Source organism: Eleginops maclovinus, chromosome 22 (assembly GCF_036324505.1).
Source record: "Eleginops maclovinus isolate JMC-PN-2008 ecotype Puerto Natales chromosome 22, JC_Emac_rtc_rv5, whole genome shotgun sequence".
In the NCBI taxonomy this organism is placed as follows: Eukaryota; Metazoa; Chordata; class Actinopteri; order Perciformes; family Eleginopidae; genus Eleginops; species Eleginops maclovinus.
Genome location: NC_086370.1, coordinates 14,513,058 through 14,529,537, shown reverse-complemented (window position 1 = coordinate 14,529,537; position 16,480 = coordinate 14,513,058). Strand labels below are relative to the sequence as shown.

The following is a 16,480-nucleotide window of genomic DNA, read 5'->3' as shown; positions in this document are numbered from 1 at the left end:
GCCCGAAGAAGGCCAGCCCCATGTTTCCCAACATTTGTTCTGACAGCGAAAGGTGGTGCTCAAAAGGAGTGGCAGAGAAGAATGACTCTCCCATAAAAGCAGGGCTCTCTGGATAGTGTAAGACTATAGCGAAGTACAGCAGGGCAATTGTGTGCTTGAAAAACCTGATTTACACTGGCATTATATAAGATTAGGAGTTTCTTTCTTCTAGTACTAATCTTTATCTTTCGGTATGAAGCTGTCTCCATGAGGAACTCCTGAAGAGGTCTACCATTGAGTGTTTTTAAGACTGCTGGACTTGAGGAATCCCTGTTTTAATTAGTTTCTTTCCTTCTTCAACACCAAGACATGGTTTTCTGGATTATCTTCCCCATATCCCTCTCCTTGGTGTCCTTCATTGGAACATGGACTGTGTAAGTTAATCGAAGACCCACACTTTCTTAATTTTCTTTACACTCTGGTTCATTACTTTTCAAGTTTTTCTTATTCTGCCTCTGTCTGTGTTATATCATGTAAATGGAAGGTTGTTTTGTACCTTGTTCAAACATTATACCTTTTATACTTCTGTTCATTATATCATTTACGTCTTAAAGATTAAAGCTTATCACAAAGCAAATCTGTCAGGAAGGTTCCATGATAATGTTCATGATTCATGCTTGGCACTTTTTTAAATATAGTCACAAAAGACACATTATGATAATCAAGGTTTTTATTTCATCTGCATATTCCTGTGTCAGGACATTAAGTTCCATTAGTAATACTGATAACAGAACAGGAAGTGATAAGATGGTAAAGTTATATCTGGCAGAAATTTGTATATTCACTAATAATATATTCAATAATATACTAATAATATATTCACATGCTTTTAGTATAATTTTAACATTTAAAAGTGTATATGTAAATGTTGATGTCAGAGCAGCATGAGAAAGCTTAAGGGCTTATAACATTGAACATACTATGAAACTGCAGGCTATAAACAAGTCATCAGGCCGGTCTGTTGCTAGGTGTGCACACCAGACTTTCAACAAATACATTTTTTCATTCTGCAGTGTCATTCAGAGTTATTGGGTATAGTTTTTTGCCAGTTACAGCAGTCAATTCTTTGAGTGGAGTTCGAAATTGTTTTAATTTAACATAAGATACATTTATGATGATTTTTTGATGAAAACCAAAAGTTGTATTGTTAAATGAACACTATGTTGGGAATTTTTTCCCAGTTTGGGATGAATAAAGTATTTCTGATTCTGATTCTGATGTCAGCCCTACAACACAATCATTGGAGCTTAACCTTTCTTTTAACTATTGTCGCTTATTGCAGGTTGGTAGGTTTTAAAGAGTTAGAAAATATATATATCTACCTTCCCAGAAATCCTCATGAGCAGATGGAAAGGAATGACTCAAGTTCTTCTTTTATTAAAAAAAAAACTAGAAGATAATGTTATTTTGATTCTTTTGGTATTACACAGTAATGCGCAATCTACATAACATTTGAATGTTCATTTGTATCAAATCAGAGTGTAATAGAGGCCACATTTCAAGTCATACATATTTACCATACATATACATTTTTGCTTTTGTCTTTTCTTTTCAGATATGGCCTAGCATTAGCTAACACACATGTGTGCTCTCTCAGTGACTGGTGAGTTGTGTCTCACTATTGTAGAAAGTTGACAATCAGCATTTGAATTTGAGAGATTCTTCAGACGCTAATTCATTTGTTTTCAGGGGGAGTGACAACTACTGCAAAGCGAATGAGACCACTGGATGTTGCCGTGTGCCCACTATAAGGTGAGAATAGAATAATTAATGTGCAGAATAAATACAAATAAAATGAATCTTCCCTTTTTTGCCTGCACAATATTTTGGTTTGCATATGCACAATCTGCTATCAAAAAGGATACCTTAAATCACCTTGAGCCCACATAGACCATTACAAATGTACTTTTTGACCTTTTACACATCCAATTTTTGCACATTTCTTTTCTGTTGCCATTTTTTTTTATTTTGCATTTTCAACCCATCAAAAATATGTGGAGCTTTTTCTTGTATTTTTGCATATTAAAGAAAATCCTATATTGTGTGGGAAAAAATGAGATGTTCGAATGGACTAGTGAACCAATTAACATTAACTTTTTATGGGATTCCAGCTCAAGTGGAACTAAATCACCAGAAAACTCACTCTTTACCGCCACGATCAACGCAGGATCCTTTCTGTGTAAGTTTACCTGCCTTGCACAATATTTATGCTATTTGTGATATGTGTCTTAACATCTGTGATCTCTGTTCTTCAGTCCTGCTGTTCTGTATATTCCACCATGCTCATATTATGGAGAAACACAGATGTCATTCCATGCTGAGCAAGTTTGCGCTGGTCTTTGGTGTGGTGGCAGCCATGGGGGCATTCGCAGCTGGAAACTGTAATGTAAGTACTGCACTTCCTGCTAAATGTTTGAATATGTTTAAATAACAGCTTTAAATTGCTATCATACCATGCGTTCCTGTGAGACAAATTTTACTACATAATATAATGCTGACAATAAAGCTTCCACTTGCACCTGTGCTGAAACTGCAAACAAAGGTGGGTAACTATTGGTTCACTGTCAGCTGTAGTGATTAAGGGCACAAGCCAAGTTTACAACAAGCTGGTCCACCGCAGTAGCTTTAAACCTAAGATGGGTCTGTCGGAAGTAAACTGTATCATTTTTAAATGGCACATATTAATAATAGGTGTATTAAAGACATAAGCCCTGCGTCATTTAACAATCTGATACTACCACACCATACAACCAGTGTGTTAAACAGGAACCAGTCCTGTAAATGGGAACCAATTACTAATAAAAATGGCCATTTGTCAGCTGACAGAGGTTATTTAGTTGCACACTAAATGCAGGTGGTTATTTCAGTGAGTAGTTCATTAGTACAAATTTGATGTACACTCATCATTCATCTATCAATGTAATCAGTGCTAATCTCTGCCCTGATTTAATCCATTTTATCTCATTGGTCTATGTATCTGTTGACTCTGGAAACTCCTGTCTGTGCTCCACAGCCAGGTGACCTGGCATTGCTTCACTACTTCGGAGCTGCCATAAGTTTCATGTGTATCTGCTTCTACACCGTGTTACTCACCGCGCTGACCGGCAAGTGTGTGCTGACAGGATATGAGAAGGCTCTCTATCCATTCCGCATCGTCTCCACTGTGGTTCAAACCATTGTAACCATCTGCTGTATCCTTTCATAAAAGTTGGAGCTTCGTTAACTTATTTTTTGTGTAGGTTTTCAGCACAATTATTCTATTTGAGGGCAATTTTGCACCAATATGATGATAGGTGTGCAATGAGTTGTGTCTGGTTAAGCAGGTTGGATGAAAGTAAACATAGGTAGATTCATTTAGTGTAGCTTTAGACACGATATTCGAGCAATTGACTTTAGCAGTGACGTCTCAATGACATAGTCCAGCTGCTCTGCATAACAATATTCCCCTGTGCCATATCTGGATCCGGTCTGCTGCTGAAGTGTTTATAAAGTGGGACAGGCTACAACAGTCGCCGTGATATAATTGAGTACAAAATCTTTTCTAGCTACATCAATTTTAAGCATCTTATTTACATCTGGGAGCTACACACAAGTCAACAATTGGAGCAGTTGATTATAACACTTACTCTAGCTGGTTATACCTCCACGTTTGGGGGTTGAACATCCAAGCCTCTAGTTTATGGGCTCAGGTCAAAGTTTAATACAGTATTTATTTACACACTACCTTACAGTGTGATAACAGCTGGCTTCCTTGTATTTTGTGCATTGATACATCTTTATTTTCAATATTACTGTCATGGAGTTTTTAGGGATTGCACATCTGCTCAGGAGCTCTTTACAATGACTGTTTTTTTAAGGGATTGACTGCATTGCATCCTTAACTTGAAACCTTTCAGATACAGTTTTGTTTGCCCAGGACCAGTATTTTTACGTTCACTTGTCGGCCATATTTGAGTGGATGCTCAGCGTCAACCTGGAGCTGTTTGAGCTCAGCTTTGCTGTGGAGTTTTTCTTCTTTTCGTCATTCATGCTTTCAAATCTGCTGAACAAACGAGAGGAGCAAAAGCCTTTGATTATGACAATGTCCTGATATGAGGCCCCCAGGGTCCAGGTGCAGCACATAAGCTGAGGATGGACTGAGTAAGAAATCTGTGAAGATGTCTGGGGCTGGACCTTGGCTTGGAGACCATTGATGTACTTCCTCGCCGCTCGGGTGGAATAATAACTATTTATGAATTAAGAGAACTTTTATTTCAACCTTTGGATACAGTAGCCTAAACTTTTTTTTAAACCAGGCATATATGTTTGTTATTCCTTATTTATTGAAAAAAAAGGTTGAAAAGCAAATGAACAAAAACATGATGAATTGCTTTGATCATGTCATGTTGATGCTCTGCCAACAGAACAATTAACCCTGATATGTCACACTAAGAAGCCTTCTTTATCAGCTGTATTGTGCAATTACTTTCTACGTTATCATATTTTAATATAATCAACAATGAACAATTCCTCATTAGGTACACTAATAAGGATTGATTTCATGAAAATGTCACTGATGTTAGCTTCACACTAAGGTTCTTTAAGCACTTGTATATAGCTTTGACACTTTATTAAATCATGACCACTGAATACACTGGAGTCCTTTTATTCTGCTGATTGTACTTTAAATCCATATCTAGGGTGTAGTGTGATGAAAAAACAACCCATTCAGGTTTTTTCAGTCCTTGTGGTGTCACTAAATCCTGTTTGATTGCATTACTAAGAGACAGCCCCATAATAGAGTCAGTGTGTACTGAAAGCAATGACGTCAAAATCCCAAACAGGTCAGCGTTCCAGAAGCATTGAATAGTTTTAGGCGTGGTGGGTTGAATGTTTCGACGTTTAATGTGTAAACTAGAGTAAGGATTCCTCAACATAATTTACCTTTAAAAGGTACATTTATAAGTTTCTGAAATGTATTTCCTATTTCTGTAATGATGGAGTCCTACTTTAATGCAATATTTGTGCCAAAGTTATAACGGGCTGCTAGCTAGACATAACTCGCAAGTGTACGTCTTATTTAATGTCCACTAAACAAGACAACATGCTTTTGGTTTTAATGCAAAGCACTTAACCTTTACTTGAAAGAAGGTAATATACATCCTGGAATTACAGATAATAAAGATACATTATGAGCAAAATCATTTCACAATGAATATCATCTTTTCTTTGCATCAACCAAGAGAGGCGTGCAACATCATTATCTACAGTTTTTGTTAGGAAGAAAACAGTGAAAAGCACACCTAATTCTGTCAGCATCTTTATGGTACACTGTAAAAAAATGTCATCTATATGCAGTAGAACACATTATTGACCGTAGTAACAAAAAGAGAAAAAAAACAATTTGAAAAAACACAAGTTTTATGGTCGTTTTTCAACTAAGTATCTCAATGCATACATTATAAATAAATGTAAGGGGAAGAAAAAAAGAGAAAAAAAAAAAACTACTACAAGCTATATTTTCATAATTCCGGCATGGCTGAAACAATAAGCGGCCTTAAATGTAACCCCTAATTTGGAGTGAGAACGCTGCTTTTACAAAACTTTAAGATACTGTAGATTTCTCAAGCTGGGGTGCCTAAAAGCCCAACTCATGCTTAACACTTCTGGAAAACTCAAGATAAAACTGCCCTTAAAATTTGTTCTGTGAAAAGGTTAATTGCCCATGATAAGTTTACCTGCAAGGTGACAAACAGCATTTGTCAGGAGGGTTATAAGTCAGAATAAGAAAGACAAGGCTGTAAAGTTAAGTTTTTTTGCAACTCAAAGCCATTAGGTACTGAAAAAAAGCTTTAGCTAAGCTAGGGGATGTCACTGGTATTAATCACAGAACTCTTCAACTCTAAAAAGGAAATAATGCGCGTTCTCTAGCTCACGTGACATTTAGAGCCAAATACTCCTTTCTGGCCTCCTCCCTATTCATTATGCTGGGGGAAGCGCCAACTGTACACACTATGAACAAATCTCTTTTCAATAAAAAGGAAAAGACACTACAGTAGTTGACAACTCAAATTATTATTGTGATGATGCGGTTTGGTAATTGTTTAAATCTACAGCAAGTTGAAACCGGGGTGGAGGAGTTTTTCAAACGGAATACATGTTCTTGGTGGTGGATCCACTCTTGCTGGATGTGTCGTCATGTGACTGGTAGCCGATAATGGCCTTGGTGGGGATGCTCAGACGCTCTTTATAATTTTGCCTGTGGAAAAGCAAGAAGCTGTGTGAAGACGGATGCCAACTTAGTGTCTCCATCTAGTGGTCAACTACAAGACCACTATTACTTGCATCAGGGTTGTTTCAAAATGTACAAGGTGACTTTTCATCTTACCCTATCGTCATGATGGCGTCCCTGTTTTGGCAGTTGCTCGTCCAGATTGCTATTTTGTCACCTTTAGGTCGGACGTTGACCACAGCTCCACACACATCTTCACTTGCCTCATCAAACGACTCACCGACTAAACACAAGAGCTGCAAAATACACAAAATGGGACATTATGAATCATACTGTTGTTTTTTTTGTCTTGAACGTGAAATGTTAAGATATGCGTTTATCTATGAGCTGCTCCATGAAACCACTCGCTTACCGTCTCCATCCAGTAGCGGTCAAGATCATTGTGTCTCTGTTGCTTGTTGAGGGTCATCAGCCATCGACCCCCGAGCTTGTTCCTATCGTCTTCCCACATCGGCTTGATCCCATCCTGATCAACAGAGTGAAGAGACACATTTAATAACTTCATTCATGGTTGTTTAAAATGAAAGCATTACTATGAATTTGTAGCAAACTTAAACAGCTCCCACTAACACAGCCACCTCTATAAGAACGGCACAGATCTCCCTCTGAGATACTGCAAATATTTTATTTTTCAGAGTCATATTCTTACGTACTTTGATTTGTATATATCAGTTTCCCACAGATCTGAAATGTACTTGGGGGGGCTGCAAATGACCGGGCACGGGTGGGGGGAGAGAACCTTACTCTTTTCCTCGTAAGGTCTCCCTTTCTGTTTTGTCGTTTGTTAGCAGACCCTACACACGATAGCAGAGCGAACAGGTACAGGAGGCGTAGAGCGAGGAGATCATTGTCCACTAGTGAATCGATCCCGGATGGCGTCGTGCTCGCGGACGGATACAAAAATTAAATTAAAATAAAAACCTAAATGGGTCGCGAAATATACCTAGGCGGCCCGCCCGAGTAAAGTCTGTGTGTGGGAAACCCTGTATATTCTTTTATAGTTTTTATAAACCTCTTGTGTTTATGCATGCACCAACACACAAAGCAAATTCCTTGTATGTGTAAACCTACTTGGCCATAAACCTGATTCTGATTCTCAATTGAGTAACTTTACATGCTTAATGCATCCTATTGTTGAAAAGGAAAAGGCTTACCTTAAATAAACAATAATCACAGCCATAGCCAAGTTTGCTAGGTTGCTGTATGTGGTTGTATAATCTGTAAGAAACACAAAAGGGTTGTAAGTATTCCAGCTGGTTGACTTCAGAGACAGTTCAAACATCATTGGTTGACATAAACGGCACAGTAAAGGGTTGATTAAACATTGATAAAGGGCTACATATTGAGCCGCTTTCACACAAGTATCTTTTCATATGATTAAAGTGCAAGATGCTTTCCTGTAAAGATTGTTTTACTACTTGTTGGGGCATTCTGATATTCAGGAAACACTTCAATTTGATCTGAATCAGCGTTTTAAGTTATACAGATGCAAACAAAACAAGTGAGGGGTAGACAGCAGATGAGAATGTGCGCATAAAGAAATGAATTACTTGATAATTTATGTTATCTGCACAATACCCAGTGTTCTTTTCAAAATCCCTTATTGTCTCCAACTGAATTACTAAGTAAAAATGTGATTTTGATTAAAATGCCAAAACTTACGCCCAAAAGTCTTCCACTGTGTCAAACTTGGAAATGAGACGCAGGTTCTCTGTCCAGCTTTTGCTCTTGTCGTTCTTGAAATACCACAGAGCCCATCTGAGGGAGGAAAAGACAAGCATTAGAACACTTGGTATTTGACAGGACTAAACAGCAGCTTCTACCAAAAGCATACTGATGCAGAAAAACAGAGAGAGCCGGCCATCATCAGCGCAACAAGTGCAGCCTTTGTTTGTGACGGGCCCTGTTATTCTTTCATCTACTCCCAGGAGAGATGGGGCTAGCAAGGGAGGGATGAGGGCAAAGAAGGGACATTAGCTGAACCCAGTCGTCGTCCCCCCCCCCCATCCACCCACCACAATACAACAATACCCAACTCGTAGCCACACCCATGTGGACTACACAGAGACGTTAATAAACTGAACGAAAGATAAACCAGAGCTTGAAACTGTACTTGTGCCATGTAGCAACTCGACTGAAAGACTTTATTAGACAACAGTGAGGACAGGCGAGACAACCCCAGTGAACCCAGTCGAGGACACGGTTTGTTTACCTGCCTAGTTGTGGCATGTAAACAAATACGACAGTAGTTCAATAAACCAGCAATGGATTTACTTAGCTCCTCATATTTCTCTGGAGACTGATATGTCAGACTAAAAGTATTTCAACACCTATTTCATTTAATCGTTTCCTCAGAATGGGTGGTAGGTTGTTTTGCCAAAACATAGGTGTTACTCTCTTGGCTAACTGCGTGCTCTTGTTTCCAAATGAAGACAACCAATCTGGAAATACTAAACAAGATTAACAGAGGGGCTCAAAGAGGCATCTATGGTATGTCAATGTATGTATGTACTGTTACCTAAAATATGACAATATTTTTGATATAATTAATCAAGTTTGTGCCAATATATCAGCAGATGTAAGCTTATTGCACATTGATATTATATGTATTCAAACCATTCCTTGTTTTATCTGTCAAACTCCTCTGTTATGTTTCAGAGACAAATGTTACAACATCCACTCAGTTTCTTACAACTACTTAAAATGAATGCAGTCTAAAAAGACACCCGTGAAATAATGTTTAATATTAGTTGAAGCTTAGCATTTCCCTTCTGGTTATTTTGGAGGGGGTAGTTTATGCTTACACTGACAGGTATTTCTACCATCTACTCTACCTCATTAATTAAGGGTGGCTAAATAACAGCAACACATCTCTTGCGGGATTTATTGAAGGATTGCGCTAGAACTCATTAGTCTTATCTAGGCGTAACTTAAACACCACATTGTATGTTAATAATATTACACAACATGCCAGTCTTATGAAACTTAAAATGATTCAAGAAGTCAGGACTTCCTTTTTGTTAAGAACAACAGTGAGTCGGCAGATAGGCGACAAAACATTGCTGTATAAAAGGAATCGTCCACCATTGAGGGTGTACAATGGGACATCAAATATGCCCCCTAAAACCAGAATGGCCAGAGCAGCCGATGACAACAGCCTTGAACTCTGAGGCTGAACAAGCAGAATGGTCTAGAAGTGACCTACCAGGTGAACTATTCAGCATTTCCTAAACCGAGCGTACAATGCTCCTGAATAGGTTGTCACCGCCACAGAGCTATGATAACATTTGACAATACTCAACAACAATTGCTACACCAACATACAGGGTATGAAGCTGAACTCCTCTTTCGGTGCTTCCGATTCAAACATAAAACTGTTACGCTTACAGATCATCATCTTCTGTTTCTATTATTGACCACCATGATTTTCTTGTGACCATTTACGACATCCAGGTTTCCACCAGTTGTCAGAAAATGATGTATTTCGGACATGGATTGAAGAAAGAAAACACTTAAATAATTTAAACCCAAATGAAACGCATGTTTTCAAGGTGTTCGTCAGTCAAGACAAAGTGCAGAGGAGCAATATGAGACAGGAAATGACATGGCAGCAGTTAACATTAAAGGTTCGTAAAACCTACTGGTACGAATGCCCAAACAAGACGAAAACGTAATGTGCTTTTCAGTGCAACAGAGGTGATATGCAAATGATTTAATCCTCAAATCAGTCAATATAATGTTAACAGTTAAAGAAATAAAAGACTATTGACCTAGTAGGGAATGGCAAACAGTTCTAAAAAACTGGTGACTTGCTTCAGAGCAAACATGGCCCTTTTCTAGACTCAAGAGCAGATAATGTCTTTAGGCCTAAGTAGTAGAGCAAATAAAGACATTATTTATTACAGTATTGAATGCAAAATGCCATAAAATCTACTCAATTATAATCAAAGTGTGTCCAAAAATTGTTACAAAACACATATGGCAAACAAATAGCATCCACATTCTTTATAGGATTCATGTAGTCTAAATATCAGAATACTGCACGCTGTGTGAGCACAGGCATCTTTCGGTTGCAATATCTGTCAAACACAGCAGCTGGTTATTTTCTCACCTGTTTTGCAAAGGGTGCTTGATATAGTTCTCAGAATTCACAACAACTTGGTTTTCAGTTTTTTCAGCTGGCTGTTGTTCTTCAGTTTCAGGTGCTTTCTGCAGAGGGACACACACACAATCATTATACACTTTATTTGAATGCAAAAGACATCCATTGAAGATATCTTTATTAGTCTTGTGTAGAGAATTGAACAGGTTTTATATGAACATCTGAGGAGAAAGATGTATACAAATTTGACTAATCTCATGACACAATCACACCATTTCACAATGCAGCTTAAATCATACCTATATTTATTGGTGTCTAATATTGTTGTAGCATCATTTTCACCATTGTTGAATGAGTTATGCACTTCATCTTTGTGGTACTTAATTCCTTGCCTGTTTTATATATTTTCCCTTGTGCAATTAAAAAAGAAATGCCCATGAGTAAATATCTCCTGCTGATCCTAAAGTAATGATTACAAGTAATTGATCGTTTTGCATACCCGATACCTGGTTTAGCTGACTAAAAGCATTTTTATTTGTAAGGGCCTTCGTCATTTTAGACGTACAAAGATCATTTTACTACAACCTCTGGTACCACAAAATCCATAGTACAGTTAATTATTTTCTTCCGGGACCAAAGCTAGTTACCACACACACACACACCATTGAATATCTTGCGAAACATTGGTTCACAGTCACATTCTCGAGATGTAAGTGCTACCTTGAGGTTATCCTTAGGCTATTAACTTAATTATCTGACAGTAATGTCCAATACTACTTAACCACGTCAACATTTTTTACATCACAGCTCATATAACACAGCTAGTATTATGTTGCTAAAAATAACAATGATGAATTAACATATTCGCTACAGTTAGGTAACAAGTTAACGTCGCTAGCATTAGTTTTAGCAGAGGTGCTAAGCTAGCTAAAAGCTAGATACACACGTGTCAAGATTGTCAAAAATCTAATCAGTAATGTCGAGGTATGAGCATTTTAAGGTTCTGATGGTTGATCATAGCCACCAGGATATTAACGCTTTTATCGAAGTAGATTAAAACAAATCATTGATTGTAGTTTGAATGAACGACGTGCACAGTCCCTCCCTGTCCGATCCATCACATTTCGGAGCATGCTAACAGCTAACCGAGATCCACGCGAACTGACACATCTGGGAGGCAAAACACAATAAAATCCACGAAATATTAGCTGGCACTTCAAGGAACGAGGAGTATAAAGAACATTTGCTAGATATAATAAGGATGAAGTTAGTCCTTCCTAGCGCATTTGTCTTTTTTTTCATGCTATCTCTTGTCTCTCTTACCGGCTCGGATGTCGCCATCTTGACAGTAGAAATGTTCTGCCCGTTCAGCGCTTCTGCGTCACTGCAGCCACACTCACACCTACGGAAGCCGCCGAGTCCAGTTCACCAAAGAAAGGAGGAAAGGACACACATCAAATTCAATATTTGATATTAATAAAACATGTTATTTTAGAGAGGCTTAAATAAAACAAAAGTTTAATTAAATCCTTGGGGTCCAAACATTTGTGGGGAGGTTGCCCAATAAAACCAAACACTAGTAAAGTAAATAAAGAACCATAAAAATGAATAGATAAGTACAGAAATATGTAAAACAGACTAATGGTACACTTATTACAATGTACAGACATTTTGAATATCTGCCCCCTGCCCCAGTCATTGGATGTATTAGTCCCAGCCATAACTTCGTTTCAAAACCTTCGTGAAGCTCAACCATTTATAAAGGTAGAAAACAGGAGCCTTGAAGTGATTTCCAATTTTCTTGCTTGGAAATGCTTGATTTGGTTTGAAATATCACAATTTATGCGGTTACAGGACATGTATTGTCCCTGAATCACCAGCCTTTCAAAGAATTCCCCATAAAGAATAAGGTCAAATAACTCCCTTCTTAAGTTATTCACAGATAGTCTCCATGATGTAATCAATCGATGTAAACATTAGCACTCCAAGTATAGCTACATTTAATTTCTGTTTCCATGGCCTACACTGCTCAGAAGTGTGATTGAAGACAACAAGTTTCACATTCATTCACCTTTAGTTGCAAAAATAATTAAGAGTTGCAGTCTGATGAGAAATAGTTTAAAGAAAGTCTAATGATAAGATAACAGTATTTAATTCACAGGGGCCATTTTCAACATGAAGCACTCTTGTGTTAGCTGACATTTTTAAAGTATACTCACTGAGTCTGCAACCATTTAGGCTTCTTTTAGTACATAAATAACTAATAGTGTGTTGTTGGTTGGCTTGTTAAAAACAAACCAACTCCCTGTTTTAATAAACAATGTAATGAAAGCTTTAAAGAAATAAATCGTTAAAAAAAAGCCCTCTTGATATTCATCACACACCTGAAATGACACCCGATCAATCACCCACATTTGCACACCCAACAAATAAGGACAGAGAAGATCATGATCAGGTCCAAAATATAAATATGACTTTATTTCAAAATCCCAAAAAGAGATCAGCCATCCATATAAGGAATGCTAAATTTAGCCTCTTCTCAAGTCTAAACTGAATATACTTTCAGCAACGTACAGTAATTCAGTTTCAAAATAAGCAAGATCATCCATTATCTAAACACCATTAACAGTACAGTAAGAACAATAGGGTTCACAAACATATTTACACATTTTTCTACCAATAAAAGTTCGTTTTCAGATTTTATAGTGCTGGTGCTAGTTGTTAGTTCCTTGTTGATACAAATACTTTCAATGTGGACTGAGAACGTTCCCCAAAGTGTAACTTTGTCATGTTGTATTCAAAAATGTCAAATCAACTGATCACATTCATTTAACTTCGTATGTGTGTGTTGTGATTTTTAAAATCGTTGCAGATTTTGGTTATTAGTGGAAGACATTTGAGGACTAGATGAAAATCGACACAATAATTAGATTTTTTTCACTCATAGCTGAAAAGCATCAATTGCATCTCTGTCTGTCAGAAAAATTAAAAAAATAGCTTTGTATTGAAACATACATCAGATCAGTGTAGAGTTGTATAAAAGCACCGTTACATAATTGTACAGTATATAACCAGGTCAAGTCAATGTTGTCCTATTAGCACCAAAAGGAAGTAAAAGTGTTTGAAAGACCAAGTTGTTTCTCCGGAAACATTACACCACCAGTGTCAGTGTGAATATCAGTGAAAGGTCTTTATCTCTTGTGCTGTAATTGAAATGCTGGGTTTTTAAAACAAATAGCTTCTGTTTCACGGGTAATAAAAAAGATCCTGATACACCAGGAGTTGACACTAACCCCCTTATTTTGACCCTGTAAGGAAAAAGTTCTCTAAAAACAAAGTCTTCACTAAGGTCGAGCACCCAACATAGTCTTCTAGTCTGAATGGAATCTGATGTTTGAGTGATTTTCCAAACAAAAGCAGAGAGGAGGAGAACATGAAATAGACGGATTATTCAGACACTGTTGTGCATGAGTATGGACATAAAAACTGGTAATATTCTGTTGACATATCAAACACTTAATGAATAAGTAGGTCTTATAAGCACCATCAAGTACGTTTTTGAAATCCTATAATCACACTTGTGCCCAATGAAAGATTTGTTGACAAGTGCTGATAGTGGTAAGCACCTTACTGTTGCAGCATTTCGCGATACCTCAGTATGTAAAGTTTTGAATTTCCTTAGATATGTATGCCGTTTTCAACAAATTGTAAACGAAAAATACTGTAAAGATAAAACCAAGATCATGCTAAACTGTCATATATCTCTCTATCTGTACATACATATTCAGGCCTAAAGATTGGGACCTTTTTCAAGTTAAGTTTAAAAAAATAAAAAAGTGCTTCTTAATATGCCATACAAATCTGTGAATAAAAGGAAAATCATCCAGACATAAAGAATAAAATCAACAAAGAACATTTCTTTCATCGACTGCCAACTGAAGTGAGAGGCAGCAGAAGGTAAAGCATGATGCTACATGTGACAATCTGTAGTTACTATATGCACAATATTAGTCCTGTTTCCTACATTATGTGATGTAATGGTGTTAAGCAGGCTTTACAGTGAGAATGGCACCAACTTAGAAGCCAATGAGATTCATCTTATGAAAAGCGAACTATAGGCTAAAATAAAGAGCAAATTCCTACTGTACAACTTAAAGTCTGAAAACATAATGCAGGTTATCATAGAAATCTTGCAGTAAACAGGCTTACACCAGGAATTAAATAGAAATCGTTATGATCAGAATAAATAATCACATCTTTTTTGTCCTTAATCATGTATATAAAACCAGTTTAAAAACATCTTAAAAATGCTTCAAAGCACCATCTCTTTACAATAAAAACACAAAAACTCACAGTTAAAAAAGCCAACAAACTTTGGTCTCCCTCATCACTCTGAAAGCAGAGACCAAGAAGGGCAAAGTCAACAAACAGACTCTAGAAAAGCACAATGAAAACAACTTTAAAAAATGAGAGTAGCAGTTTGAAGTTGAGGTAAGGCAGAAGCACAGGGTGTAGGAGTTTCTGAGTGTGTGTGTGTGTGTGTGTGTGTGTGTGTGTGTAAAACATGTCTACTAGGTCCAGCGATTGTAGGGGCCCGTCACTTGGGTAAGAGCATAAGGGGACACGGCGACAACACCATCCCTCGGTTGGGTCCAGGCTTGACGTGTGGGGACATTAATTGTCCTCTTTCTCCCCTCGGCATCCTCCCCTGTTCCTTCCTCTTGCTCCACACCTCCTTGTCCGTTCTTCCCCAGACATTCCTCCATCCTTAATCTCTCTGCCTCCTCCTCCCGTTCTCGCTCCCGCTTGGCCATCTTTGCGTCCCACATAGCCATCCCATGCCCTGGTTCATTCAGAGACTTATGCTGGTAGAAGACCAGGGAGATGCGGGTTGGATGGCTGCGGTTTGGCCTGAGGATTGGGGTGGTGGCGTGGAGCTCCCGCCTTGCACACTCTATCAGGATGGAGCCATGTGCCGGTGCCACCGCGACTCCGCCTATGTCACGGTCCAGGAAGTTGTGCTCGCTATCTGACCACACCTCTTCCTGCTTCAATTCCTCTGACTCAGGCGGGGGAGTCTGTGGGGGAAGGGGGTGGGACGAGAGTGGAGGAAAGCCATGACCCTTGACCTCTGCAGTGACATCTCCTGCAGCCCTGTGGAGTCCATTGAGCCTACTGAAGAGGCCCTCAGAGGTAGGTCTGGGGGAGAAGGAGGAGGGAGGAGGAGCACTCCCACTGGGGGAGGGTCTGCGCATAGGAGAGCAGTGCACCTCGTTGGGCTCAGTTTTAAAAGCATGGGGGTTGCCACTATGGGCATTATGTGGAGGTTTATGTCCACTCTGGTCACCAGATGCTGAAGAATAACCATTCACAGCATCACTCACTGTTTTATAATTAAGAGCTGAGATATTCTGTCCAAACTGGACACCGGGCAAGCCATGGTGGTTTGGGGGGATGACCTCATTCGGTGGGGTGACCCCTGCACCCGGAGTGGGGTAGCTGCTGATGCTCTGGTTGTAAGTGCCAGGTTGATTCCTCTCCTGTGGGTACCGTCCAGTGCTGGCAGGCCTGGGTGGCAGTCTGTACGAGCTGGAGAATGCCTGTGGCTCTGCTTTGGACATATAGAATACAAGTATTTCTAAAAAGCTGATGTATGAATCATCAAAAAAAACGTTATACTTTTACATCAATGTACATTTATTAAAATACATTAACCACATGATGTAATACCTTTGCTGGGGGTTTCGCCCTTCAGTTTCCCAGGAGTTTGGGGAGTCAGCCCAAGCTTCTTCTCCAGCTTCCCTGCTTGGGCCTTTAGACGAGCTTCTTGCCTGATCTTACGGGCAGATTTCACCGGCTCAGCAAGGAGACGCACCTAATGAACACAAAAAAATATGTAATCAATAGTTTAAATCATGACTGAGGTTGTTACTTTTTATTTATTTACATCACATTCACATTATATGAACAGTGAGCAAAAAGCAAATAAAAAAATTACAATAAAAGTTAACAAATACAAGGTCATGAGATGATCAGTTAATCAAGGCACATTTTAAATAGAGTATTGC

The 16,480-nt window shown here is 38.5% G+C and overlaps 3 protein-coding genes across 6 annotated transcripts in view; 1 reads left to right on the top strand and 2 right to left on the bottom strand.

The window, feature by feature from the left end:
* The first annotated feature begins 94 nt into the window (after positions 1-94).
* Positions 95-4,668, top strand: si:dkey-228d14.5 (uncharacterized protein LOC796266 homolog). Its single transcript, XM_063874576.1, has 7 exons — positions 95-413; positions 1,595-1,642; positions 1,729-1,791; positions 2,151-2,218; positions 2,295-2,425; positions 3,053-3,230; positions 3,936-4,668. The coding sequence occupies exons 1-7, from the start codon at positions 349-351 to the stop codon at positions 4,127-4,129; spliced, it is 747 nt and encodes a 248-aa protein (XP_063730646.1). The 5' UTR covers positions 95-348; the 3' UTR covers positions 4,130-4,668.
* Positions 4,669-5,325: 657 nt separating this feature from the next.
* Positions 5,326-11,833, bottom strand: eif4e1c (eukaryotic translation initiation factor 4E family member 1c). The gene is made up of 7 exons (XM_063874577.1): positions 11,736-11,833; positions 10,422-10,519; positions 7,973-8,068; positions 7,465-7,528; positions 6,663-6,776; positions 6,407-6,546; positions 5,326-6,277 (listed from the first exon to the last, which is right to left on the bottom strand). Exons 1-7 carry the CDS (start codon positions 11,751-11,753, stop codon positions 6,163-6,165), a joined length of 645 nt encoding a protein of 214 aa, XP_063730647.1. The 5' UTR covers positions 11,754-11,833; the 3' UTR covers positions 5,326-6,162.
* A 1,030-nt stretch (positions 11,834-12,863) lies between these two features.
* Positions 12,864-16,480, bottom strand: part of tet1 (tet methylcytosine dioxygenase 1) — a 28,063-nt gene continuing 24,446 nt past the window's right edge. For 3 of the 4 annotated variants that reach the window (XM_063874332.1, XM_063874331.1, XM_063874335.1), the window contains 2 exons: positions 16,143-16,287; positions 12,864-16,023 (listed from right to left, as the gene is read on the bottom strand). In XM_063874332.1, the coding sequence (XP_063730402.1) occupies positions 14,984-16,023; positions 16,143-16,287 (1,185 nt within the window). In that variant the 3' untranslated portion in view covers positions 12,864-14,983. The remainder of the gene's footprint in view (positions 16,024-16,142; positions 16,288-16,480) is intronic. The other variant, XM_063874334.1, reaches the window with a different exon arrangement.

What these genes read in the sequence shown, in the direction of transcription:
- si:dkey-228d14.5 (XM_063874576.1), top strand. Translation starts at nt 349, where the DNA reads ATGGTTTTCTGGATTATCTTCCCCATATCCCTCTCCTTGGTGTCCTTC. An exon ending in CAACGCAGGATCCTTTCTGT is followed by an intron (nt 2,219 to 2,294) that starts GTAAGTTTACCT and finishes TCTGTTCTTCAG; the next exon opens with TCCTGCTGTTCTGTATATTC. An exon ending in AACCATTGTAACCATCTGCT is followed by an intron (nt 3,231 to 3,935) that starts GTATCCTTTCAT and finishes GAAACCTTTCAG; the next exon opens with ATACAGTTTTGTTTGCCCAG.
- eif4e1c (XM_063874577.1), bottom strand. An exon ending in AAGCACCCTTTGCAAAACAG is followed by an intron (nt 8,069 to 10,421) that starts GTGAGAAAATAA and finishes TTCCTCCCTCAG; the next exon opens with ATGGGCTCTGTGGTATTTCA. An exon ending in GTGATTATTGTTTATTTAAG is followed by an intron (nt 6,777 to 7,464) that starts GTAAGCCTTTTC and finishes TCTGTTGATCAG; the next exon opens with GATGGGATCAAGCCGATGTG.